The sequence below is a fragment of the Conger conger genome, chromosome 10 (genome assembly GCF_963514075.1).
Source record: "Conger conger chromosome 10, fConCon1.1, whole genome shotgun sequence".
NCBI classification, from domain to species: Eukaryota; Metazoa; Chordata; class Actinopteri; order Anguilliformes; family Congridae; genus Conger; species Conger conger.
The window spans coordinates 3,551,465-3,579,066 of NC_083769.1; the positions used below are offsets into that span (position 1 = coordinate 3,551,465).

At 46.2% G+C, this 27,602-nt stretch overlaps 1 protein-coding gene and 5 non-coding genes across 7 annotated transcripts; all 6 read right to left on the reverse strand.

Moving 5' to 3' along the window:
- Positions 1–3,432: 3,432 nt before the first annotated feature.
- On the reverse strand, positions 3,433–20,245 carry LOC133138381 (transketolase-like). Of its 2 annotated transcripts, XR_009709729.1 has the most exons (15): positions 19,921–20,245; positions 15,436–15,553; positions 15,020–15,133; positions 14,706–14,803; positions 14,202–14,393; positions 13,576–13,703; positions 12,454–12,647; positions 9,474–9,638; positions 8,542–8,698; positions 6,988–7,118; positions 6,420–6,503; positions 6,068–6,164; positions 5,183–5,302; positions 4,511–4,736; positions 3,433–4,479 (listed from the first exon to the last, which is right to left on the reverse strand). XR_009709729.1 is itself a non-coding variant. In XM_061257090.1 (14 exons), the coding sequence occupies exons 1-14, from the start codon at positions 20,025–20,027 to the stop codon at positions 4,564–4,566; spliced, it is 1,878 nt and encodes a 625-aa protein (XP_061113074.1). In that variant the 5' UTR covers positions 20,028–20,245; the 3' UTR covers positions 3,433–4,563. The 2 variants fall into 2 exon arrangements, 1 of the variants encoding a protein (XP_061113074.1); XM_061257090.1 differs by having other exon boundaries at positions 3,433–4,736.
- Positions 20,246–20,916: 671 nt separating this feature from the next.
- Positions 20,917–20,988, reverse strand: trnah-gug (transfer RNA histidin (anticodon GUG)). The gene has a single exon. It is a non-coding gene; the product is annotated as a tRNA-His (tRNA).
- Positions 20,989–23,062: 2,074 nt separating this feature from the next.
- trnah-gug (transfer RNA histidin (anticodon GUG)) lies at positions 23,063–23,134 on the reverse strand. The gene has a single exon. It is a non-coding gene; the product is annotated as a tRNA-His (tRNA).
- Positions 23,135–24,135: 1,001 nt separating this feature from the next.
- On the reverse strand, positions 24,136–24,207 carry trnah-gug (transfer RNA histidin (anticodon GUG)). Its single transcript has one exon. It is a non-coding gene; the product is annotated as a tRNA-His (tRNA).
- Positions 24,208–25,208: 1,001 nt separating this feature from the next.
- trnah-gug (transfer RNA histidin (anticodon GUG)) lies at positions 25,209–25,280 on the reverse strand. Its single transcript has one exon. It is a non-coding gene; the product is annotated as a tRNA-His (tRNA).
- Positions 25,281–26,279: 999 nt separating this feature from the next.
- Positions 26,280–26,351, reverse strand: trnah-gug (transfer RNA histidin (anticodon GUG)). Its single transcript has one exon. It is a non-coding gene; the product is annotated as a tRNA-His (tRNA).
- Between the last annotated feature and the right edge of the window lie 1,251 nt (positions 26,352–27,602).

Below are 27,602 nucleotides of genomic sequence, written 5' to 3' on the forward strand. Positions count from 1 at the left end.
TAAGGTTCACAGGGAGGTAGGGAGGGATGGGGAGAGGTGCTGTTTGAAGAGGTGTGTCTTCAGCTTGCGCTTGAAGGTGGGGAGGGATTCTATAGTTCTGACCTCAACGGGGAGTTCGTTCCACCACCGTGGAGCCAGAACAGACAGTAGTCGTGAGCGTGAGGTGGAGGTTCTGAGAGGGGGAGGTGCCAAGCGGCCTGTGGAGGCTGAACGAAGTGGTCTGGCAGGGGTGTAGGGTCTGATGATTTTTTGCAGATAAGCTGGGGAAGACCCTTTAACTGCTTGGAAGGCTAGCACCAATGTTTTGAATTTGATGCGAGCCATGACAGGCAGCCAGTGGAGGGAAGTAAGCAGGGGGGTGACGTGTGAGTATTTGGGAAGGTTGAAGACCAGACGAGCTGCTGCATTCTGGATGAGTTGGAGGGGTCTGATGGCAGACGCTGGGAGGCCAGCCAAGAGGGAATTGCAGTAGTCCAGGCGGGACAGAACCATCGCTTGGACCAGGAGCTGGGTCGAGTAGGGGGTGAGAAAGGGGCGGATTCTCCGTATGTTGTATAGGAAGAACCTGCAAGACCGGGTCACCGCCGCAATGTTCTCGGAAAGGGACAGTCTGCTGTCCATCACCACGCCGAGGTTCCTTGCACTGGGTGACGGTGTGAGTGTGGTATCCCCGAGGGAAATGGAGAGATCCAGATGGGGAGAGGTATTAGCAGGGATGAATATCATTTCAGTTTTACCTGGGTTGAGCTTTAGATGGTGGTTGTCCATCCAGCTCTGGATGTCCCTCAGGCAAGCAGAGATACGGGCTGAAACCTGCGTATCAGACGGCGGGAACGAGACGAAGAGTTGGGTATCGTCCGCATAGCAGTGGTAGGATAGCCCATGTGCAGTGATCACAGGGCCAAGGGAGCGAGTGTAGAGAGAAAAAAGAAGCGGGCCAAGGACTGAGCCCTGGGGAACTCCTGTGGCGAGGGGCCGAGGTGTCGATACCGAACCAGCCCAGGCAACCTGGAAGGAGCGACCAGAGAGGTAGGACTCAATCCAGTCCAGGGCTGTGCCACAGATGCCCGTTGCTGACAGGGCAGACAGGAGGATGGAGTGATCCACAGTGTCGAAGGCAGCAGAGAGATCTAGAAGAATGAGGACAGAGGAGAGGGAGGCTGCTCGTGCGGCATGAAGTGACTCACTGACAGAGAGGAGCGCAGTCTCTGTCGAGTGGCCCGATCTGAAGCCAGACTGATGGGGGTCTAGCAGGTTGTTGTTAGAAAAGAAGGAAGAAAGTTGAGTAGAAGCGGCTCGTTCTATAGTTTTAGAAAGGAAAGGAAGAAGAGATACCGGGCGGTAGTTCTGGATGATGGAGGGATCCAGGGTAGGCTTTTTTAGCAGCGGAGTGATGTGGGCCCTCTTGGAGGATGCCGGAAAACAGCCGGAAGACAGGGAGGAGTTGACAAGGGAGGTGACAAATGGGAGAATGTCAGGTGTGATAGTTTGGAGAAGAGAAGAGGGGATAGGGTCAAGGGCACAGGTTGTAGGGCGGTGGCAGAGCAGGAGTTGAGAAACATCAGAGTCTGTAAGGGGGGAGAAAGTGGAAAAGGAAGGGATGGGCCTAGAGGGGGGGAAGGGCACAGTGAGGGGGGCGGCGGTTGTAAAGGATCTGCGGATGACTGCGACCTTCTCATCGAAGAAATCAGCAAAGTCATCAGCAGCGAAGGAGGACTGAGGAGGAGGAGGCGGTGCGTTGAGGAGAGAGGAGAAAATGGAGAAAAGTTTCCGGGGGTTAGAAGCAGAGTTCTGAATTTGCGTTTGATAGTATTTTGCTTTGGCGGCAGTGACATCGGAAGAGAATGCCGCCAGGAGAGACTGGTAAGTCATGAGGTCGGAAGCGTCTCTGGATTTCCCCCACTTCCTCTCCGCTGCGCGGAGGCTGGCCCTGGAGGTACGGAGGGTGTCAGATAAATCCCAAACCAAAGCGAAAATCTTTTGATAGCCTACCGGTATGCTGCTCCAAACGAAACGCATGTCTCACAATAAAACGCACTTTAGGAAAGAAAGATCCTTAACTTGCTGTTATCTACGCTAATTTGTTATTGTTCATGAAGGCGTGTCTGGCAAGTTGTTATTTTATGAATTCTGGACCTGCATGTGATTTATTGTGTTTGAGAATATTTGCAATAAATAAAGTCTGTTAAGACTGACACGATGACTTACCAAACGGTGTTTCCTGATTAGCCTACACTAATTGATTTCTGAAAGGTTACAGGAAGTGTTGAATAGTGTTGGCCCACTTTAAGTGTAGCCTTTTACTTTATTTCTAAGAATAAAATTCTACAACAGAAGCCTAATAATAAATAAAGGCCTGCCTCGAATACAAGCCTGCCCCAAATAAAGGCCTGTGCTTTGTGCAGCCTAAGTAAATAAAAGACCCCAGACACAATTTGAGGATTTATGGTAATTACTTTGGAAAAAGATCAACATAAAATCAACACTGGCATATATTTTTTGAAATATACCACTTATCTGACTTTGTGGTCCAGAACATTTTTATGGTTTCTCTCCAGTGTGTTTTCATGGAATATAACACAGAACTGAATGACCTTCAACATGGGTGTCCGTCAGTACAACAAGATTGACTGAATGAGGTGGGAGCAGGCCCATTACAGCATTTTTCCAAGTGTCTTGATTACAGCATTCAAGCAATTCTCTGTTCCTAGATATTCTGATTGTGTTTATTGACCATGCGTTTACTTATGGGTGAATCACTTTGGATAAGAGATAAAGATGGCCTCACTATATGCACAGCTGAGATTCAACTGTGACTGAGGGGCTGTCACGTTCCCTCTGCTCAGAGAGGCACTTTTCACACGCTCACCCAGAGGAGTTTTACAGACCTGAACTGGAAGTGCAGTTCTGAGAGTGGGGTTTAAGCCCAGCCTGGAGGCAAGGAGGACAACACCTTGGCTGTCGGTCACACTCTCCAATGTCGCGCGTAAGCTCATCAAGTCAAGTCTCCAGTCCCCAACTCCAACTCCAAGTCCAAGTCATGCCCTATGTCTGCAGCACTCAAGTCCAAGACCAAGTCACCCAATCAACAGTTGAAAGTTCCCTCTATGGCACTCAATAATGCCCTGAAGCAGCTAACATAAAAAATAATCACATTTTACAGCTATTACAAACCTGATTACAAGTACAGAGAGACATACATTGAGGCTCATTGTTTTATTTAGGCAGGATCAATAGCCCATTTTATGGGAACTGCTGCTCAAAAAACGGTTCTTTTGTCTTGCACTTGAGTGCTACAAAACTGACACTTTCACATACACATTCACTCCCTCAAGACAAAGACACACATGTACACAGTAAGACAGAATGCGTGCAGTGCATGCACAAATCAGTCTGGCTCTTCATTATTCTAAAATAAGACAGACAAATGAATCGGGAGTCTCCACTCAGTTTAATTTATCACTCACAAGCTGTAACTATGGCAAAACAAGTGTGACATGTTTTCGCAAGAGGAGCAGCTCATTGTGTTTCAGAAACATGTGATCATTTCCTAAATTCCACACATGTACCATAAGAACCATAGACAGCCAGGTAGTGTCATTTCAAACCAGGAAGCTGGAAAGGTTAAAGGTCAAAAATAATTGTTGAGAGGTTTAAGATTCACACACTGTCATTGGTAATGAACTTTACAAACTTTAAAGTGCGTGTCTGCCACTTATTCAGCCTTGCTGTTTTCCCATAGACAACTGACAGAACAAGCACAGAATAAAAATATATCCAAATAGCCTTATGAAAACTACCATGTACAGGGAAGTTTAAAACGCACAAGCAAGGTCACGGCAAGGTCACAACTGTAGCCGAATTTGGGAGTACAGAGGCTCCTGGTTTTCCCACAAGCTAAAGCTACAGAAAAGGAATGTTACATTTACAAACGAGAGGAATGTTAAAATCAGACAAACCACGACAATAATGCAGACAAGAAACATAGGAAGTTAAAAGTTAAGAGAAGCCGAATTAGGCTTAGCCAATGAGACACAGAGCAGGAGGCAAGGCTCTGCCCATGCCCTCACCCCCTCCCTGACTCCATTTGGCCAGTCACACGACTCTACTTCTAGCACAAAGAGATGCTAATTTGTACTGGTCAAACCCAATTAAGTTGTTTTCCTAAAAAACTCACCACAGAATGGAGGGAATGCAGTGCCACCCAGGGGACTGGTTTGGGAATGTAAACAGGAACAGGAATGCAAGGTTCGAACTAGACAAGATTAAAGTAAAGAGTGGGGCGAAGTGGAAATTGCTCCAACGATGCAGGGTTATGCTGTTACGATGTCACAGGGTTACGATGTCACAGGGTTATGATGTCACAGGGTTATGATGTCACCACTACAGCTCGCTCTACACCTGCTGAGGTCGGGGCTGCTCTCACTCGCTCAACCGTTTGAAGAAGGGGACACAACTACAACAACCAGGCTGAAACAGAGCTGAAACAGGGCTGAAACAGGGCTGAAACAGCTGAAACAGGAAAGGAAACGGAAAAGAGCGCAGGGATTGGGTGAGCAGGCTTTAGTTGGCAAGGGTGGACCGGACGGTGGCCACGATGCTCTTGGCGCTGATGCCGAACATGTCCAGCAGCTCCTGCGGCTTGCCGCTGCGCGGAACGCCGGTGACAGCCAATCGCTGCACTACAATGCCAGGCTCCTCCCCCAGAGCGGAACACACTGCCTCACCGAGGCCACCTGAGGGAGACAGAGAGAGAATATACATCATATCCCACAGGATGAGGTCTGTGGGGAACACCTGAGGGAGAGACAGAGAGAGAGAGAGAGAGAGAGAGAGAGAGAATATACATCATATCCCACAGGATGAGGTCTGTGGGGAACACCTGAGGGAGAGAGAGAGAGAATATACATCATATCCCACAGGATGAGGTCTGTGGGGAACACCTGAGGGAGGGAGGGAGGGAGAGAGGGAGAGAGAGAGAGAGAACCCCATTTAGGAAAGCACATACAGGCGCATATTTGCACCCCTCCTGATTCATGTTGATTTATTGACAGAAAAGGACATGAACAAGAAAAAAGGGAGGAATGGCAAAACAAAGAGATGAGTAAGAGAGTGGAGAAAAGTGGAGAGAGATAATGAGGGGGAGAGAAAGCAGGGACAGAAAGGTCATGTGCCCTCTCACCCTCTTTGTAGTGATCCTCCACAGTGATGATTCTGCCCCCCGTGGCCCTGGCGCTGAGGAGTATGGTGGCCGAGTCCAAGGGTTTGATGGTGAAGGGGTCAATGACCCGGATATTCACGCCTGGAGAGTGCAGAGGAGGGTCCCAAGGGCTGAGAACTGCTGCTTTTCCACCCTCCCTTTACCTGGGAGTCAGGTGTGAAGACAGTCTGGCCTATCAGTCACACTAATTGTTCGGTTAATTACACTGGAGGAAAGAAAAGCAGGACTGGATTTGGATTCAAGGGCCAGATTTGACTATCCATTGCCTAGGGCAGGGATACTAAATCTTACCCAGAAAGGGCTTGTTACACACCTACTAATCAAGGTCCTGAGCAGACTCTAATGGTTGATTAGTGGAATCAGTTGTGTAACTGCTTGGTTGACACAAAAGCCTGAGACCACACCGGCCCTTTGTGGGCGGGACTGACATCTCTACAACCCCCAGCTACACGGCAAACCCCTCAGTCCTGGCTGCAAAAGGGACAGCCCACCGCTGCATGTACGGGTGAGGCTCTCCACAACCCCCAGCTACACGGCAAACCCCTCAGTCCTGGCTGCAAAAGGGACAGCCCACCGCTGCATGTACGGGTGAGGCTCTCCACAACCCCCAGCTACACGGCAAACCCCTCAGTCCTGGCTGCAAAAGGGACAGCCCACCGCTGCATGTACGGGGAGGCTCTCCACAACCCAGGGAGACAGGCTCACCCAGCTGGTCTCCAATGGCTCATTTCACAGCGAGCTTATTCTGCCCACCTCTGTGAAGGGCCAGATCAGCTCAGGTCTGAGGGGACTGTGCTTCACTCCATTTCTCTTTTTGTCGACAGGAAAGAAGAAAAAGACGCATACCTTCCTTGGCCAGCTGATCAGCTGCAGTCAGGGCCTCGTGCAGCGTCACTCCAGCACCTATGACGGTTACCCTGTCACTGTCTGACTTCCTCACCACCTGCAGCACAGAGAGGAGAGAGGGAGGGGGGGGAGGGAGAGAGAGAGAGGGAGGGAGAGCGGGGGGAGGGGAGAGAGAGGAGGGAGAGAGAGGGAGGGAGGGAGAGAGAGGGAGGGGGGGAGAGAGAGGAGAGAGAGAGGGGAGAGAGATGGAGGAGAAAGGGAGGGGGAGGGAGAGGGAGATAGAGAGAGCCAAATTAAGCACACACACACGTACACCCCCCCCCCCCCCACTCCCTTCGGCTGTGTGCCTCACCTTGGCCTGTCCGACCTCAAACTTCTCCTCAGAGCGGTACAGGACAGGAGTGTCCGGGCGGCTCGTCCTGATGAAGCAGATTCCCTGCCGGAGGAAGAACAGATTCAAACACAAACACACACACACACACAAGAACACAAACACACACACACAAAAACACACACACACAGACACAAACACACGCACACAGACACAAACACAAACACACACACACACACAAGAACACAAACACACACACACACACAAGAACACAAACACACACACACAAAAACACACACAGAGACACAAACACACACACACACAAGAACACAAACACACGCACACAGACACAAACACACAGAGACACAAACACACGCAGACACAAACACATGCACACACACAAACACACACATGCACACACAGACACAAACACACAAGCACAAACACACGCACGCACAGACACAAACACACACACCCTCAAACACACACAGAAACACACTCACTCACACACACAAACACAAACACTCACTTTCACGCACAGACACAAACACACACACACACACACACACACACACACTTGCGCACAGACCTTTGTGTTAGCAGCCAGCTCCACAGCCCTCTCAGTGGAGACTCCATCAGAGGGGTAGAAGATGGTGGCGGTGGGGATGGCCCTGAACATGGCCAAGTCCTCAAGCGCCATCTGAGATGGTCCATCCTCTCCTGAACACAGAACACATTAAACACACGCCGATCAAAACACTGTGCCACACAGGCTAAACTAAACACTGTGCCACACAGGCTAATCAATACACTGTGCCACACACAGGCTAATCGATACACTGTGCCACACACAGGCTAATCAATACACTGTGCCACACAGGCTAATCAATACACTGTGCCACACACAGCCTAATCAATACACTGTGCCACACACAGGCTGAACAATACACTGTGCCACACACAGCCTAATCAATACACTGTGCCACACACAGGCTGAACAATACACTGTGCCACACACAGGCTAATCAATACACTGTGCCACACACAGGCTGAACAATACACTGTGCCACACACAGCCTAATCAATACACTGTGCCACACACAGGCTGAACAATACACTGTGCCACACACAGCCTAATCAATACACTGTGCCACACACAGGCTGAACAATACACTGTGCCACACAGGCTAATCAATACACTGTGCCACACAGGCTAATCAATACACTGTGCCACATAGGCTAATCAATACACTGTGCCACACAGGCTAATCAATACACTGTGCCACACAGGCTAATCAATACACTGTGCCACACACAGGCTAATCAATACACTGTGCCACACACAGGCTAATCAATACACTGTGCCACATAGGCTAATCAATACACTGTGCCACACAGGCTAATCTAAACACTGTGCCACACACAGGCTAATCAATACACTGTGCCACATAGGCTAATCAATACACTGTGCCACACAGGCTAATCAATACACTGTGCCACACACAGGCTAATCAATACACTGTGCCACACACAGGCTAATCAATACACTGTGCCACACACAGCCTAATCAATACACTGTGCCACACACAGGCTAATCAATACACTGTGCCACACAGGCTAATCTAAACACTGTGCCACACACAGGCTAATCAATACACTGTGCCACACAGGCTAATCAATACACTGTGCCACACACAGGCTAATCAATACACTGTGCCACACACAGGCTAATCAATACACTGTGCCACACAGGCTAATCAATACACTGTGCCACACAGGCTAATCTAAACACTGTGCCACACACAGGCTAATCAATACACTGTGCCACACACAGGCTAATCAATACACTGTGCCACATAGGCTAATCAATACACTGTGCCACACAGGCTAATCAATACACTGTGCCACACACAGGCTAATCAATACACTGTGCCACACACAGGCTAATCAATACACTGTGCCACACATCTGTCAATCAAACCAGACAGACTCATGCGCTGACTGGTGAAATTGGTGCCAATTAGCAGTCAATTTTACACACAAGCTGTGAAAACAGAGGAATATGAGTGCAGGAAGATGTGTGAGCAGGCCTGCATGCTGCTGTGCTGCAGGGGTGCATGTTTCTGGGTGTCCCAGGCCTCACCAATAGAAACACCGCAGTGGGAGCCGACCAGGTTGATGTTGGACTGGGATATGGCTGCCATGCGGACGTGGTCGTAGGTGCGAGACAGGAAGGCGGCGAACGTGTTGGCAAACGGGACTGTGCGATCACGTGTTGCACATCCAATGGCAACACTCACCTGCAGGGGCGAGAGGGCTTTTAGGGTCTGACTGCAGCAGCCCCTGATAGAGGGAGTGCTGGACTCTCAGACTGAGAAACTGGTAGCAGTTTCCATGTGAACCAAACAGTTTAGAGTACTACACGGTTATTCAAAACCAAATCAGAGTTCATTGTTTATCATGATTTGTAATTCAGTGGATGTAGGAAGTTAAATCCGAATTCATTGTTTATAATGATTTGTAGTTCACAGTGGATGTAGGAAGTTAAATCCGAATTCATTGTTTATCATGATTTGTAGTTCACAGTGGATGTAGGAAGTTAAATCAGAATTCATTGTTTATCATGATTTGTAGTTCACAGTGGATGTAGGAAGTTAAATCAGAATTCATTGTTTATGATGATTTGTAGTTCACAGTGGATGTAGGAAGTTAAATCAGAATTCATTGTTTATAATGATTTGTAGTTCACAGTGGATGTAGGAAGTGAAATCAGAATTCAGTGTTTATAATGATTTGTTGTTCACAGTGGATGTAGGAAGTTAAATCAGAATTCATTGTTTATAATGATTTGTAGTTCACAGTGGATGTAGGAAGTGAAATCAGAATTCAGTGTTTATAATGATTTGTAGTTCACAGTGGGTGTAGGAAGTGAAATCAGAATTCATTGTTTATAATGATTTCTAGTTCACAGTGGATGTAGGAAGTTAAATCAGAATTCATTGTTTATAATGATTTGTAGTTCACAGTGGATGTAGAAAGCAGAATGCGATTGCACCGCTTCCTCCTCTTCCTCACCATGTTCTGCTCGGCGATGAAGCACTCGATGTAGCGGTCTGGATGGGCCTTTTTGAAGGTCTCGGAGAAGGTGGAGTTCTTGGTGTCTGCATCCAGAGCAATCACCCGGGAGCTGTTCTGGCCCAGCCGAGCCAGAGCCACACCGTACGCTCGCCGAGTCGCAATCTGTGTGTCACACACACACACACACACACACACACACGTGCGCACATACACACATACACACACACGTGCGCACATACACACATACACACACACACACACACGTGTGCACATACACACACACACACACACACACACACGTGTGCACATACACACACACACACACACACACACACACACACACACACACGTGTGCACATACACACACACACACACACACACACACACACACACACGCGTGCGCACACACACACACACGCGTGCGCACACACACACACACACACACGCGTGCGCACACACACACACACGCGTGCGCACACACACACACACACACACACACACACACACACATACACACACACACACACACACACACACGCGTGCGCACATACACACACACGCACACACACACACACACACACACACACACACATACACACACACACACACACACACACACACACGCGTGCGCACATACACACACACACACACACACACACACACGCGTGCGCACATACACACACACACACACACACACACACACACGCGTGCGCACATACACACACACACACACGCGTGCGCACATACACACACACACACACACACACACGCGTGCGCACACACACACACACACACACACACGCGTGCGCACATACACACACACACACACACACACGCGTGCGCACATACACACATACACACACACACACACACACACACACACACGCGCGTGCGCACATACACACATACACACACACACACGCGTGCGCACATACACACATACACACACACACACACACACACACACGTGTGTGCACATACACACATACACACAAACACACAGGTTGACGTGAACTGTTTTTCCCAGTCGGAAGGTGGTAATTCAGTCATTCTGATAAGACATAAACGCAGCATTAGACTCTTTTTAGATTACATTATTGCTTCAATGGACGATTAAAGCATGGCTTACTCAGCTTCTTGCGGACTGGCACAGCACAGTGAAAATATATCGCTTCTGACTGTAAACGTCGACTGTACCACACTCTTTCTGGAGCTGATGAATGGCTGAATCTTTGCCATTCTGACTATTCTTAGATCCGTTTTAAGAGTAGTTGCTCGTTTCCTTCCGCATGCCATTTTAAAGTATTTTAGATCATTTTAGCTGAGCATCCTATAATTTCCTGCACTTCTTTATACGTTTTCCCCTCTCCAATTAAGTTTTTAATCAAATGACGTTGTTCCTCCGAACAAGGTTCGGAACGGCCGATTTTACTAAGCAATTCAGAAGGAAATATATTTCATAACAATGTATGAAACATTTGCTTCCCTTCTTCCTTTTTTCCCAATTTATGACACCTGTTTTTTTCTTATTTGAATTATCTGAATTATCTATTTAAACTCCACACTACTATTATTTTGGACACGCCCCTTTCTATGAATGAGTCAATTACTCAAGCAACATGCATGTCATGACAGTTGGGTCTGCTGTTTCATTTTGTGTGTTTTGTGTTTCCATTTTGTGTTAGCATTTTGAATTAGAGTACTACTGCATATGCAATCACATGGCAAAAATAAAGCATATTGAGCGATATTGTTGCATTATTGATTAATTCCTTTAAAATATAATGCATTACATTGCATACAAAGTGCCGTTCTTATTTTGTATTGAAATATGGGCATATGTAAAAAAAGATGCTTCAAAGAAAAATTATGCATCTTGTACCACCTCTTCTTAGTATATTTACATCATTCCATTATGAGTGACGAAGTGATCTTGTTGGGTGACAGGTGGTCTTAGTGTGTTTAGTTCATCTTAGTGCAACTGTTCTGCCAAGCTGCGTGTTGGTGTTAACAATTTTGAGAAAGTGCACTCAGTATTGAGACATGGGTATAACCAATTGTAAAAAACTGTAATAACTAATTGACAGATAAAATATACTCAGTGAGCACTTTATTAGATATTTGACTTATTAAGTCTTCTGCTGCTGTAGCCTATCCACTTAGAGGTTTGATGCGTTGTGTGTCCAGAGATGCTCTTCTGCATACCACTGATGTAATGTGCGGTTATTTGCTTTACTGTCACCTTCCTGTCCGCTTTGACCAGTCTGGCCCTTCTCCTCTGACCTCTCTCATTAACAAGGCGTTTTTGCCCACGGAACTGCTGCTCACTGGAAGTTTTTTGCTTTTCGCACCATTCTCTGCAAAATCTAGAGAATGTTGTGAGTGAAAATCCCAGGAGATCAGTTTCTGAAATACCCAAACCATGCTGTCTGGCACCAACAATCATTCAAAGTCACATAGATCACATTTCTTCCCCATTCTGACATTTGGTCAGAAAACAGCTGAATCTCTTTACTATGTCTGCATGCATTTATGCATTTAGTTGCAGCCACATGATTAAATATTTGCATCAACAAGCTGGTTTACAGGTCAACCTAATAAAGTAGTCACTGATTGTATCATTCAATAAATCAGAAAACTTGAGCTGACATTTTCCCTTCCTTCAACAAACCCTATATTGGCATACAAATTGTATTGTGGGCAGAGTGAATTAAGTCTGATGGACAGCGACTAGGCTCGAAACATGCCGTTAATAAGAAATAAAACAATGGCAATAGTAATTGATGGACAGCTTCTGTCCAGACTGGTTAAGATACTGCACGGGATGCACTAATCACTGCTGGCATTGCACCGCGTCTTATTACCAATGTATGCCATGATTGGTGGAGCCCCTCTCTGCTATCTATGCAAAATGTGACAGAAACATCATCCTACCCCTATTCTATTAGCCTGGGTGACAGTATGCCACATGGCTCACCTTGTCCCCGATTTTGTAGGCGGGCGGGGAGGGCAGGCGGATGTAGGAGAGGTCGACGTCGGGGACGTCCTCCTCGGGCTGGTCTGGGTACAGCGGTTTGTTGGTCTGGATCTGCCCCCGGATGTCAGCGAGTAGAGCCTCAACGCGGTCCGAGGGAATTGGCTTCCCGTGCCAGTTCTCCTCATCCTCGATCCCTGCAGGACACGCTGGCCTTGTGATTTACAGCGATGCGTACCTCCACCACCAGGGGGCAGAGTTACCACCCAGAACAGGAAGCACCATACTGAGCAGATTTTCAGTCGTGTGCTCTTCTAAACGCCTGTCTCCTTTTTAATAATGGACTGATGATAAAACCCTCTTTAAATGAACACAGGGGTTCTCAGAAATGGTCCTATGGCATCATCCTGGGGGATGATGGGGGGTTTATGCAGTTGCAAACAGTGACATTTTGTACAACCATCATTTTGGAGATGAGAATGCTCCATGATGTTCTCATGACAATTGAGCCATTAACCGGGCCAAAATTCAATACATTTAAAGTCAGCAAACTGGGCATAACTATGACAGCAATGTTGACAAATTGTCCATCGCTCTGGCATAACTCAAGATGCTGTGCCTGAGGTGACCAACCATGAAATGTGATCATCACCGGTGGAAACAATCCTGCACTGTGCAACTGCAAACTTTCATAGACACCTTAATAGACAATTAATATTGGCTGTAAAAAACAATAAATAAATGACAAGAGCCATATACAGGGCTGCCCCAAAGACGTCCTATCAGAACCCGGAATTAAGCAGCATTTTACCTAAACATAAGAACCCGTTTGCCCAAACATAAGAAGCTAACAGACGCATGCACTAAAGATATAGTAGAACGAGAGGAGAAAGAGGCTTAACCAATGCTAAGTTTGCTTCACGGCGTGACCCATCCAATCAACCTTTGATCCCATCACAGGGGCTAAGCTCAGGCAGGAGCAGTCAATCATTGTTAAGCAGTAATCTGGAACCGTTAAAGCAGTCCTGATTAATCCTGGGAGGATGAGTGTGTAGACACTGCCCTTTAGGTACGTTTTCGGCCTTCAAAAACTACAAGAGTCATGGAGGACGTGGTTCTGCTCACCTCGGAGCCCTTTGCCCTTGAATGTTTTGGCCACGATGGCAGTAGGCTTGCGCTTCATCTGCTTGGCCTGCCACAGGGCCTTGCAAAGCTCTTCCACGTCATGGCCGTCCACCACGTAGGTGTTCCACCTGAGACAGTGCACAGTTAGCAGCCTGCCCAACCCAACACCGCCAACAACCAACCAGAGGGAGTTTACACTGCTGGGAAGAAGGGGAGGGCCCATCTCCAAAAAAAAGTTCAGTCATTTTTCTAAAGTAAAATGAAACTACCTGTACGTGGCTGTAACACACACACACACCTACTATATGATGCTGTATGGGATGGCTGTGTTGCTGTACATTCTGAATGAGCTGTGGAGATAACAACCTCATTAGAGGACAATAAAGAAATCTGATCTAATCTCATCCGACCCTAATGCACACAAGGACTTCCTGTAGTGATTAGGAAAGTTACAGACAAAATAATCAACCCTTTGAAGAGCCAGTAGTGATTGTTACATCAGGATTAATATGTTCAGTTAAGGGAACCAAATATTTGTGACCTCACACCTAAACGTGTTAGGAGGCCTTGGGCAGCCACACCAGGGTCCAAAGGTCATAGGTCAGAGTTGAGGGGTTACATTTTACCCAAAAGCCTCGCAGCGGCGGCGGAAAGTGTCCACGTCGTGCCCGAGGGGGGCGGGCTCACTCTGCCCCAGCCGGTTCACGTCCAGGATGGCCACCAAGTTGTCCAGGTTGTAGTAGGAGGCAAAGGCCATGGCCTCCCACACAGAGCCCTCGGAACACTCTCCATCTCCCAGCATGCAGTACACCCGGTAACTACCACAACAGAGGGTGAAAGACACACAAGGCATAACTTGAGGCTTGCGTCCAAATAAGAGAGTAATTGCAGAAGATTGATGACGACTGGCAGGGCAAGACATTTCCACAGTGCTCTATGCTCTGAGCTAGCACAGAAAAAATGCTAATAAATATAATATAAATATATCATACTCATCAAAATATTAATTGTATTTACATACATTGTGCCTTTGGCCCGATTCAGGTGACAAGAATTTAGTTTTGACAGAAGAGAGAGAGATAAGGCAGTAAATAAGCAGTGCAGAGTTCATGACGGGGTTTGAGGGGTACCTGGCCTTGTCAAAGTATTTCCCAGTGTAGGCCATGCCACAGGCCGCTCCCAGGCCCTGACCCAGAGACCCTGTCGCCACGTCAACAAACTCCAGCTTCTGTGGATGCCAGAACGGAGAAGCCCACTCAGTACGACCACAAATCCGGGAAATGTACAGGCTTTAACCATTATGCTGGGGACCTCTGCCCAACTCAACCGAAATTAACTAACGAACACTATAAAACTATATTTACTTCAATGCATGGCGTGGAAGTCATGCAAGCACTCATTCCACACGACAGCATCATGCTTCAGACCACACGGGGCGACTCACGGGGGTGGGGTGTCCCTCCAGATCGCTGTCAATCTTGCGTAGGTTCAGGATTTCCGCCTCGTTCACAAACCCTGCCTCCACCCAGGCAGCATACAGCACCGGGGCAGCATGACCCTGAGTTTAACAACAGGACTGTTAACCTGCGAGAAGTCGGCTCTTTTTCAGAATTCTAAGTTCTAGAGCTCCATTGCTTTCAATTACCTGCAATGATTGTTACATCAGCATTAGAATGGTCATTTAAGAACATTTTACTCACATATACTCTTTAAAAGTTGAAACAAGAGAGCACATCGTCAGTCAACCTCATAACTGCTTGGTATTATCTTTGCCATTACATAACAGCGAATGATAATAATGATAATTTGAGGTGAAAGGCAGAAGATGACACGCGGGCCATGCAGAGCCAGCGGACACACCTTGGACATGACGAACCGATCGTTACAGGCGTTGCGAGGGTCCGAGGCTTTGTAGCGCATGGTGCGGAAAAACAGCACAGCCATGACCTCAGCAGCACTGCAACAGGAGGTGGGGTGGCTGGGTGGAGTCAAAGTAAAAAAAAACAAAAAGACATTTAAATATATTTTTAGCTTCTTGGATCCTCCTTACCATGAGAGCACATAGTTACTGTGACTGGATGCAATCACTGTGAGGTCTATGTCCAAGTATTTAGACAGTGACACAGGGCAGTATTTCCTACACAGTGCACTCAATATGGATGTACATCTGTCTGCACTTTAATTTGGGTCTTTACATCCATATAGAGTGAATTACCCTTTAAAATGGTGTCACTGTCCAAATACTTACGGATATCTCACTGTATCTTGACAGCACACAGCTACCATGGCCACGTTCGGTTACCGGCTCAGGGTAATTCAAGAAATTAACTCAAATTAAATTCAATGAATGAAATAAAAAGGCCCACAGAACACTGGGATTTGTTTTCCAATTAATTAACTTAATTTCCTGGATTGGTCCAACCCTGACAATTGCTATGACGTCAGTGGCACTTCAGTCACTGCGGGTTGTGAAATCTCCCATGTGGGACAATCCTACAGGCCTTTTCTGACTGAATATGAAAAGTGAGATCATCCTTTCTATACAAGGGTATACACTATGCTATAGTCAAGGCTCATCATTGTCGGTTTTAACCGATTCCTCCGACCGTTTTGAACGTTTGTTTTTCTCCGCCTTTTTAATGTTTTTGGAATTAAAATCTATTGTGGATTTGGCTCTCTAGACCATTGGCGTTGTGGGTAAATGACCGTATGCAGCTCTAAGAGTGAGAATCATGGCGATTGTTTCTGTTTTGCGTGTTTATGTGAGGCCGCTGGGCCTTTTTGGTTGTTGTGTTGCGTTTTGAAAGAGTCACGGAGAAAAGCCTGTCGTTAAGTTGGGTGTTATATAATTAACAGCTTTTGCCCTGGTCGAAAAGCAATAGTGGTTCGGTTCCCCTGAGTCAGAAGCAGGAAAAAGTAAGTAATACCCGTTTTAGCCTGCTTTATGTCGTTTGTGAAGTTCAGATGCATAGAAGTTGAGGTCCTCCCATGCTTGTTTTGTCACCCCACATATTATAAAATAAGGAGCCCTTGTCGCTAAAACAATGGTATCGTAAAATAGTTTATTCAAATAGGACGGCTCTTTTTATTTCTTTCGCTGTTAAAAATGACACTTTGGCCGTGCGTTTTAAGCAATTAAAAGGATTCCTAAGTATTTTGTATTAGACTGACTTTGTCATTATTACGGCCTTTCTTGTATAGGTCACTGTACGAACGTCATTAAACGTGCAGTTCCATTAACAAAGCCTACGGTTAAAAGAAAGGCCACAGTTTCAAATAAAAATTAAACCCCGTTTAAAAAAACGGATTTAAAACAAATAATAATAATAATAATAATAATAATAATAATAAACTGAAAATGATGAGCCTTAGCTATATTCAGCATTTATCACTCACATTCATTCAGGACAGAGAACTGATGGTCTTCCACCCTCCCTTTACCTGGGAGTCAGGTGTGAAGACTGGCCATTCAGTACCACTAATTACCCAGGAGGAAAGGAAAACAATATTTGGATTTGGAGGACCAGAGTGGACGATCCCTGCTGTACAGGCTTACCGCTGTGATGAAGCTTCAGTTTCAGGTTTCACTTCTTTAATATTTACCTTCAATCAGGATTTCTGTTTTTACTTAAACAGTTGGGTAGATTAGTGTCAGTGTTAGTCATGCAGCAGGCTGGTCGGGCCCTGATCACTGGGGTTTCGGTGACGCACGAGGGGAGAGGTGTTAAATCCCAAACACTAATGCTACTTTGTCCTGAACTTCAGGAAACAATTTAGAGAATGTTTCTGATGTTTCGACGCTCCCATATTTTTACACATGCTGATATTCATGGAATTGAGGCAAATGCACAATCATATTTGTATTTGCTTTTGAAAAAACCATAATCATAGTTACAGAAGAGTCAGTATTACCAGGCAAAATCTACAGCTCCCACCCAAGTTCACAGCACAGCCATGACTGGGACACACAGCCATGAAGGGCTGTGACTGGGATAAACACGCACACGCGTGCGCACAACTGGGATGGACACACACACACACACGCACGATTGGGGCAGACATACACACACACGATTGGGGCAGACACATACACACACACGATTGGGACGGACACACACACACACGATTGGGATGGACACACACACACGATTGGGACAGACACACACACGATTGGGGCAGACACACACACACACACACACACACGATTGGGGCAGACACACACACACACACACGATTGGGGCAGACACACACACACACACACACGATTGGGGCACACACACACACACACACACGATTGGGGCACACACACACACACACACGATTGGGGCACACACACACACGATTGGGGCAGACACACACACACACACACACACGATTGGGGCAGACACACACACACACACACGATTGGGGCAGACACACACACACACACACACGATTGGGGCACACACACGGCACACACATGATTGGGGCAGACACACACACACACACACACACGATTGGGGCACACACACGGCACACACATGATTGGGGCAGACACACACACACACGATTGGAGCAGACAGACCTAGGGAATCTGTTAGGTCACAAGCAGCAGGTACAGTTCAGTGAATATATCTCCGTGGTTATATCACCACACTGTGCACTGTGACACACTGACACCAGTCCCAAACAGGCAACTGCTTTCATTATTTCATAAAACTGCATGTATTGGGGCAGGGCTCAAAGGGCATGTTTGTTAGGGCTGTCACATGCACGACAGGTCCTGTGCCTATTGGCCCAAATGGCCAGAGGTCAGGGTTGAGTGAGTTAGACGGGCCTCTGCGCGGAGACATGCACAGCGTCACGCCAGGGAAACTCCACGCTTACACGCTTACACGCTTACACTTACAGTCAGGATCCCAGACACACTGGATGACTGGGGTCATGTGGAGGTCAGCCCGGGTCTTCTTCAGAGCCATACATATCCCTTCCAGCTCTGAGACACTCAAAACTTTTCAACTATTAAACCTGAGCCCCCCTCCCCCAAAAAACTAATTTATGAAAATATATATCCTCATGTAGAGCTGTGTCCAACTCCAAAATCCACTGAAAAGGCAAATGACATCAGTCACCACTGGTCATTACATTTAACAACATTTTTACCTCTCGGATGACATTAAATATGAGAATATGCACATTGCATCCATTTCACTCAGAGGGAAATCATTTATAGGCTACTGAAAGTGTCAGCACATGATAAAGAGTGAAATTGATTTAGCATGTGGCACGTGAAAGGGTTCATTGAGAGATTCTGTAATTCTACAACCTTTCAGGAAACATACCAACTTTTTTGCCTACGTTTTATTCATTCTTGAAAACATGTTTTTCCAGATATCCTTTCCATTAGACACACAATGATTTTGTGTCAACACTTCCAAAAGGAAAAAAAAAACATGAATGCCTAACTGAAATCTATAAGGAAGTAGGAAGTATACTTAAGTTCAGGGATGTACATTTCTCAACCTGAAACACCCGAACAGTAGCACAAGTTTAGACGTAACATATTCTCAAAGTCATTATATCATTTAAATTAGCTTTTTATTAACGCTTTTAATTAGTACGCAAATTATTTGCATTGTAGACCTACAGCTTTAATATTACGCCCCACTTTTAAGTTTTTCGATCATAGTGATCGTCCATTCAACAGACAGACCAGCAGGTGCAATGTGGCTCTCTGGCTAAAGTCCAACCTCCGTATTACTATTCAGCGCTTTCTACCTTTAGGAAAACCTACATAACCACATAACCATTAGCATAGCCACAAACGAGCGTGAAAAACTGCACGAGGACCTTCATGTGACTTCTTTCCTTCTGTCAGCGTCATCGTCTTATATTAATGTATGCTGGTTGAAACATCTCTTGCAAAACGTAATTGTCTTTTTTCCGCCGCAAGTTTTATCGTAACGATATAAGAAATAAAATGTAACAACTCAGCGTAAATCCAGTTCCCGTTCGTGCAGAATATATGGAACCACCCACTGTATCTTCCATGATACACTGTAGGCTCGTTTCTACGTCATTCGGTACATGCATCCAATCAAACGATTGTGAAGAAATTGTAGCAAAAGGTTACTTGTTGTCAATGTAGTTAAACAGTACTTACATTGATATTCCTAGTCAGCTAGTCGGATAAGCTCATAATAATTGCAGTTGCTACATAATAAAGTAAACTGGGCGTGATGCGACGCTGCACGAACTTATTACCTCGCATTCTACAATTCGACAACTGCAAACTAGGCCGAGGCTACATTCATGGCGTCTTTTGAACCGAAATACAGTAACCTACAGTAAGATAAAGGTATTTACCCAGAGTTGGATGCACATGTCGCCCTGATGGAGTGAATCCTCAACTTATTCGCAATATCCTTCAGGCCTTGCAGTGTTTTCTCGTCGGGTTTATGATAGTTAGCCATTTTTTTTATCTTCTCTTCAGGCGTTTAACAGTATAGAATGCGATTAGCGTGCAAGAGTCCCACAAATCCGTTAACCTAGTCTTGTTCAGTCCCCTGAAAGCTTAAGCTACCGGCTGCGTGCTACGACCTGGGCAGCGCTGCAGAGAGGAGGGCTGGAGTCTGCGACAGACGTTTTAATGCAGGACCTCTCTGTAGCCCGACCCTCTCTTTCAACATGTTTGATAGGCGGAGTCTGCAGTGGGCTGTGGAGTCACACCACTAATACGACGGCAGCGAGATTCAGTTAAAGCGACAATGGAGCTTGCGGTGGCAGTGGAAATGTGGGTGGACTTGAGAAATTATTTGATTCTAATAAAATTGAAACCAGAGATTTCATGACACAAAAGTTGTTACACAAAATTAACGTGTCCCCTAAAATGCTGTAAATGCTCACAGTCGAAGGTTGACACATGTCCCAGCTAAAGTGGCTTCATATTGACGGGATTCTGATGCTTACTGTGACTGAATTTTACTCGACTTCGGTTGCGCAATTAAACTGAGCTGGAAGTGTGTGGTGAAATCTGTTCAGGACACTGTCCTATATTGGACCCTATCGTCAGCTGGAATGTCGTCGACCAATGTTAGATGTATTTGCCTGTGTTTCTGCAATTTGACAGAAATGCCTCACTTTGACTATTTGTCATTTCGATTCATTTACGAGAGCACCTCAAAGTAATTCAACCATGAAAGTGTTACATTATGAAAGGTGAAGTTAATTTATGAGTCTTAGGCAAATGCAGTTAACTCGTTCCAACACACTCCATTCAAATGGTTCTGGGGTCTGGGGTAGGGTTTAATTCCCAGCCTGTTGTAAAACTGCATCCCTTTGGCCGTGTCGGGAGTTCTATCCTGCCGTGACCCGGATTCAAACCGGGGTTGCTGCGGCCACAACGCAGAGTACTAACCACTATACGATCACGGCGTACTACTGGGGGCCTGACAGTAGAGTCACACCCAAACAGCAGCTCCCTCAAAGCGGTGAGCAAATTGTAATCTGATGGAGAAAAATGAAGCGGGAAGCATTTCTTCAAGCTGTTATTTTACTGCCGATTGTCAAGAGCAGAGTCATTCAAAATTAGAGCACAGGCTAGAGTACTAACTGCAATACCAGGGGTCGGCAACTCTGGTCCTGGACAGCCGCAGAGTGTGCTGATTTTTCTTGTCATCTTAAAATCAGCAATCGATTCACACCCAACAAGAAAGGTGAGCTGAGTTAACTGTGTAATTAACTGCTTTCCTTGACCAATTAAGAGCTGAGTAACAATAAGAACCACAACACCCTGCAGCTCTCAAGCACCAGCCAGGGTTGCCCACCCCTGCACTATAAAATCATGGCCAAATACCAGTGACTTATCCAAACAAGACATCCCCACAAAAGCTGTCAAAAATAGCGGGAAAATTGATGGTGACAAATGAAGTAAGAAGCATTGCTTTTGTCAAATTATTCTTCGTCGTATTACTATAGCGAATGAAACATTGATTGAACTCGCATTTCAAATGGGTGTTCACTTGCTCGATTCAGCAGCAACAACCTTGGCCTGCCATCCTAGTTCCTGAGAAAATAACACTTTCACCAGCTAGCATGAAATGGCGGCATTAACCCATGGATTATAGGAAATACTGTAATCAAGGGTTTCTGACATGCCCTCTTTCTTTCTCTTAGTACCACAGGTACTACGGTCACAATTACTGACTCCGCCTCCGCACTCAGCAACATATTGGTTGTCACTTGATGGTCGAACTAGAAAGGAGGTAAGTCCTGCCCCGTTATGAACGTGCCTCATGTTAATCCGAACCATGTGGACCATTCAAGGGAACGTGGCGGCCAATAGCTTTCCTATGCTGACGTTGTTTATTCCTTTCATGGCTTCTTCTAATGACAGCCCAAAAACAACCCCCATGGCCGTGTCAGGAGTTCTATCCTGCCGTGACCCGGATTCGAACCGGGGTTGCTGCGGCCACAACGCAGACTACTAACCACTATACGATCACGGCATACTACTGGGGGCCTGACAGTAGAGTCACACCCATACAGCAGCTCCCTCGAAGCGGTGAGCAAATTGTAATCTGATGGAGAAAAATGAAGCGGGAAGCATTTCTTCAAGCTGTTATTTTACTGCCGATTGTCAAGAGCAGAGTCATTCAAAATTAGAGCACAGGCTAGAGTACTAACTGCAATACCAGGGGTCGGCAACTCTGGTCCTGGACAGCCGCAGAGTGTGCTGATTTTTCTTGTCATCTTAAAATCAGCAATCGATTCACACCCAACAAGAAAGGTGAGCTGAGTTAACTGTGTAATTAACTGCTTTCCTTGACCAATTAAGAGCTGAGTAACAATAAGAACCACAACACCCTGCAGCTCTCAAGCACCAGCCAGGGTTGCCCACCCCTGCACTATAAAATCACGGCCAAATACCAGTGACTTATCCAAACAAGACATCCCCACAAAAGCTGTCAAAAATAGCGGGAAAATTGATGGTGACAAATGAAGTAAGAAGCATTGCTTTTGTCAAATTATTCTTCGTCGTATTACTATAGCGAATGAAATATTGATTGAACTCGCATTTCAAATGGGTGTTCACTTGCTCGATTCAGCAGCAACAACCTTGGCCTGCCATCCTAGTTCCTGAGAAAATAACACTTTCACCAGCTAGCATGAAATGGCGGCATTAACCCATGGATTAGAGGAAATACTGTAATCAAGGGTTTCTGACATGCCCTCTTTCTTTCTCTTAGTACCACAGGTACTATGGTCACAATTACTGACTCCGCCTCCGCACGCAGCAACATATTGGTTGTCACTGGATGGTCGAACTAGAAAGGAGGTAAGTCCTGCCCCGTTATGAACGTGCCTCATGTTAATCCGAACCATGTGGACCATTCAAGGGAACGTGGCGGCCAATAGCTTTCCTATGCTGACGTTGTTTATTCCTTTCATGGCTTCTTCTAATGACAGCCCAAAAACAACCCCCATGGCCGTGTCAGGAGTTCTATCCTGCCGTGACCCGGATTCGAACCGGGGTTGCTGCGGCCACAACGCAGAGTACTAACCACTATACGATCACGGCATACTACTGGGGGCCTGACAGTAGAGGCACACCCATACAGCAGCTCCCTCGAAGCGGTGAGCAAATTGTAATCTGATGGAGAAAAATGAAGCGGGAAGCATTTCTTCAAGCTGTTATTTTACTGCCGATTGTCAAGAGCAGAGTCATTCAAAATTAGAGCACAGGCTAGAGTACTAACTGCAATACCAGGGGTCGGCAACTCTGGTCCTGGACAGCCGCAGAGTGTGCTGATTTTTCTTGTCATCTTAAAATCAGCAATCGATTCACACCCAACAAGAAAGGTGAGCTGAGTTAACTGTGTAATTAACTGCTTTCCTTGACCAATTAAGAGCTGAGTAACAATAAGAACCACAACACCCTGCAGCTCTCAAGCACCAGCCAGGGTTGCCCACCCCTGCACTATAAAATCACGGCCAAATACCAGTGACTTATCCAAACAAGACATCCCCACAAAAGCTGTCAAAAATAGCGGGAAAATTGATGGTGACAAATGAAGTAAGAAGCATTGCTTTTGTCAAATTATTCTTCGTCGTATTACTATAGCGAATGAAATATTGATTGAACTCGCATTTCAAATGGGTGTTCACTTGCTCGATTCAGCAGCAACAACCTTGGCCTGCCATCCTAGTTCCTGAGAAAATAACACTTTCACCAGCTAGCATGAAATGGCGGCATTAACCCATGGATTAGAGGAAATACTGTAATCAAGGGTTTCTGACATGCCCTCTTTCTTTCTCTTAGTACCACAGGTACTACGGTCACAATTACTGACTCCGCCTCCGCACGCAGCAACATATTGGTTGTCACTGGATGGTCGAACTAGAAAGGAGGTAAGTCCTGCCCCGTTATGAACGTGCCTCATGTTAATCCGAACCATGTGGACCATTCAAGGGAACGTGGCGGCCAATAGCTTTCCTATGCTGACGTTGTTTATTCCTTTCATGGCTTCTTCTAATGACAGCCCAAAAACAACCCCCATGGCCGTGTCAGGAGTTCTATCCTGCCGTGACCCGGATTCGAACCGGGGTTGCTGCGGCCACAACGCAGAGTACTAACCACTATACGATCACGGCATACTACTGGGGGCCTGACAGTAGAGTCACACCCATACAGCAGCTCCCTCGAAGCGGTGAGCAAATTGTAAACTGATGGAGAAAAATGAAGCGGGAAGCATTTCTTCAAGCTGTTATTTTACTGCCGATTGTCAAGAGCAGAGTCATTCAAAATTAGAGCACAGGCTAGAGTACTAACTGCAATACCAGGGGTCGGCAACTCTGGTCCTGGACAGCCGCAGAGTGTGCTGATTTTTCTTGTCATCTTAAAATCAGCAATCGATTCACACCCAACAAGAAAGGTGAGCTGAGTTAACTGTGTAATTAACTGCTTTCCTTGACCAATTAAGAGCTGAGTAACAATAAGAACCACAACACCCTGCAGCTCTCAAGCACCAGCCAGGGTTGCCCACCCCTGCACTATAAAATCACGGCCAAATACCAGTGACTTATCCAAACAAGACATCCCCACAAAAGCTGTCAAAAATAGCGGGAAAATTGATGGTGACAAATGAAGTAAGAAGCATTGCTTTTGTCAAATTATTCTTCGTCGTATTACTATAGCGAATGAAATATTGATTGAACTCGCATTTCAAATGGGTGTTCACTTGCTCGATTCAGCAGCGACAACCTTGGCCTGCCATCCTAGTTCCTGAGAAAATAACACTTTCACCAGCTAGCATGAAATGGCGGCATTAACCCATGGATTATAGGAAATACTGTAATCAAGGGTTTGTGACATGCCCTCTTTCTTTCTCTTAGTACCACAGATACTACGGTCACAATTACTGACTCCGCCTCCGCACGCAGCAACATATTGGTTGTCACTGGATGGTCGAACTAGAAAGGAGGTAAGTCCTGCCCCGTTATGAACGTGCGTCATGTTAATCCGAACCATGTGGACCATTCAAGGGAACGTGGCGGCCAATAGCTTTCCTATGCTGACGTTGTTTATTCCTTTCATGGCTTCTTCTAATGACAGCCCAAAAACAACCCCCATGGCCGTGTCAGGAGTTCTATCCTGCCGTGACCCGGATTCGAACCGGGGTTGCTGCGGCCACAACGCAGAGTACTAACCACTATACGATCACGGCGTACTACTGGGGGCCTGACAGTAGAGGCACGCCCATACAGCAGCTCCCTCGAAGCGGTGAGCAAATTGTAATCTGATGGAGAAAAATGAAGCGGGAAGCATTTCTTCAAGCTGTTATTTTACTGCCGATTGTCAAGAGCAGAGTCATTCAAAATTAGAGCACAGGCTAGAGTACTAACTGCAATACCAGGGGTCGGCAACTCTGGTCCTGGACAGCCGCAGAGTGTGCTGATTTTTCTTGTCATCTTAAAATCAGCAATCGATTCACACCCAACAAGAAAGGTGAGCTGAGTTAACTGTAATTAACTGCTTTCCTTGACCAATTAAGAGCTGAGTAACAATAAGAACCAGAACACCCTGCAGCTCTCAAGCACCAGCCAGGGTTGCCCACCCCTGCACTAAAAAATCACGGCCAAATACCAGTGACTTATCCAAACAAGACATCCCCACAAAAGCTGTCAAAAATAGCGGGAAAATTGATGGTGACAAATGAAGTAAGAAGCATTGCTTTTGTCAAATTATTCTTCGTCGTATTACTATAGCGAATGAAATATTGATTGAACTCGCATTTCAAATGGGTGTTCACTTGCTCGATTCAGCAGCAACAACCTTGGCCTGCCATCCTAGTTCCTGAGAAAATTACACTTTCACCAGCTAGCATGAAATGGCGACATTAACCCATGGATTATAGGAAATACTGTAATCAAGGGTTTCTGACATGCCCTCTTTCTTTCTCTTAGTACCACAGGTACTACGGTCACAATTACTGACTCCGCCTCCGCACGCAGCAACATATTGGTTGTCACTGGATGGTGGAACTAGAAAGGAGGTAAGTCCTGCCCCGTTATGAACGTGCGTCATGTTAATCCGAACCATGTGGACCATTCAAGGGAACGTGGCGGCCAATAGCTTTCCTATGCTGACGTTGTTTATTCCTTTCATGGCTTCTTCTAATGACAGCCCAAAAACAACCCCCATGGCCGTGTCAGGAGTTCTATCCTGCCGTGACCCGGATTCGAACCGGGGTTGCTGCGGCCACAACGCAGAGTACTAACCACTATACGATCACGGCGTACTACTGGGGGCCTGACAGTAGAGGCACACCCATACAGCAGCTCCCTCGAAGCGGTGAGCAAATTGTAATCTCGTGGAGAAAAATGAAGCGGGAAGCATTTCTTCAAGCTGTTATTTTACTGCCGATTGTCAAGAGCAGAGTCATTCAAAATTAGAGCACAGGCTAGAGTACTAACTGCAATACCAGGGGTCGGCAACTCTGGTCCTGGACAGCCGCAGAGTGTGCTGATTTTTCTTGTCATCTTAAAATCAGCAATCGATTCACACCCAACAAGAAAGGTGAGCTGAGTTAACTGTGTAATTAACTGCTTTCCTTGACCAATTAAGAGCTGAGTAACAATAAGAACCACAACACCCTGCAGCTCTCAAGCACCAGCCAGGGTTGCCCACCCCTGCACTATAAAATCACGGCCAAATACCAGTGACTTATCCAAACAAGACATCCCCACAAAAGCTGTCAAAAATAGCGGGAAAATTGATGGTGACAAATGAAGTAAGAAGCATTGCTTTTGTCAAATTATTCTTCGTCGTATTACTATAGCGAATGAAATATTGATTGAACTCGCATTTCAAATGGGTGTTCACTTGCTCGATTCAGCAGCAACAACCTTGGCCTGCCATCCTAGTTCCTGAGAAAATTACACTTTCACCAGCTAGCATGAAATGGCGGCATTAACCCATGGATTATAGGAAATACTGTGATCAAGGGTTTCTGACATGCCCTCTTTCTTTCTCTTAGTACCACAGGTACTACGGTCACAATTACTGACTCCGCCTCCGCACGCAGCAACATATTGGTTGTCACTCGATGGTCGAACTAGAAAGGAGGTAAGTCCTGCCCCGTTATGAACGTGCGTCATGTTAATCCGAACCATGTGGACCATTCAAGGGAACGTGGCGGCCAATAGCTTTCCTATGCTGACGTTGTTTATTCCTTTCATGGCTTCTTCTAATGACAGCCCAAAAACAACCCCCATGGCCGTGTCAGGAGTTCTATCCTGCCGTGACCCGGATTCGAACCGGGGTTGCTGCGGCCACAACGCAGAGTACTAACCACTATACAATAACGGCGTACTACTGGGGGCCCTACAGTAGAGGCACGCCCATACAGCAGCTCCCTCAAAGCGGTGAGCAAATTGTACACTGATGGAGAAAAATGAAGCGGGAAGCATTTCTTCAAGCTGTTATTTTACTGCCGATTGTCAAGAGCAGAGTCATTCAAAATTAGAGCACAGGCTAGATTACTAAC

Excerpts from the sequence above, each read along its gene's own strand:
- LOC133138381 (XM_061257090.1), bottom strand. The coding sequence starts at position 20,027 with ATGGCTAACTATCATAAACCCGACGAGAAAACACTGCAAGGCCTGAAG. Across the intron at positions 9,639-12,453 it reads CCTACAAAATCGGGGACAAG|ATTGCGACTCGGCGAGCGTA; the intron begins GTGAGCCATGTG and ends TGTGACACACAG. Across the intron at positions 8,699-9,473 it reads TCATCGCCGAGCAGAACATG|GTGAGTGTTGCCATTGGATG; the intron begins GTGAGGAAGAGG and ends TCGCCCCTGCAG.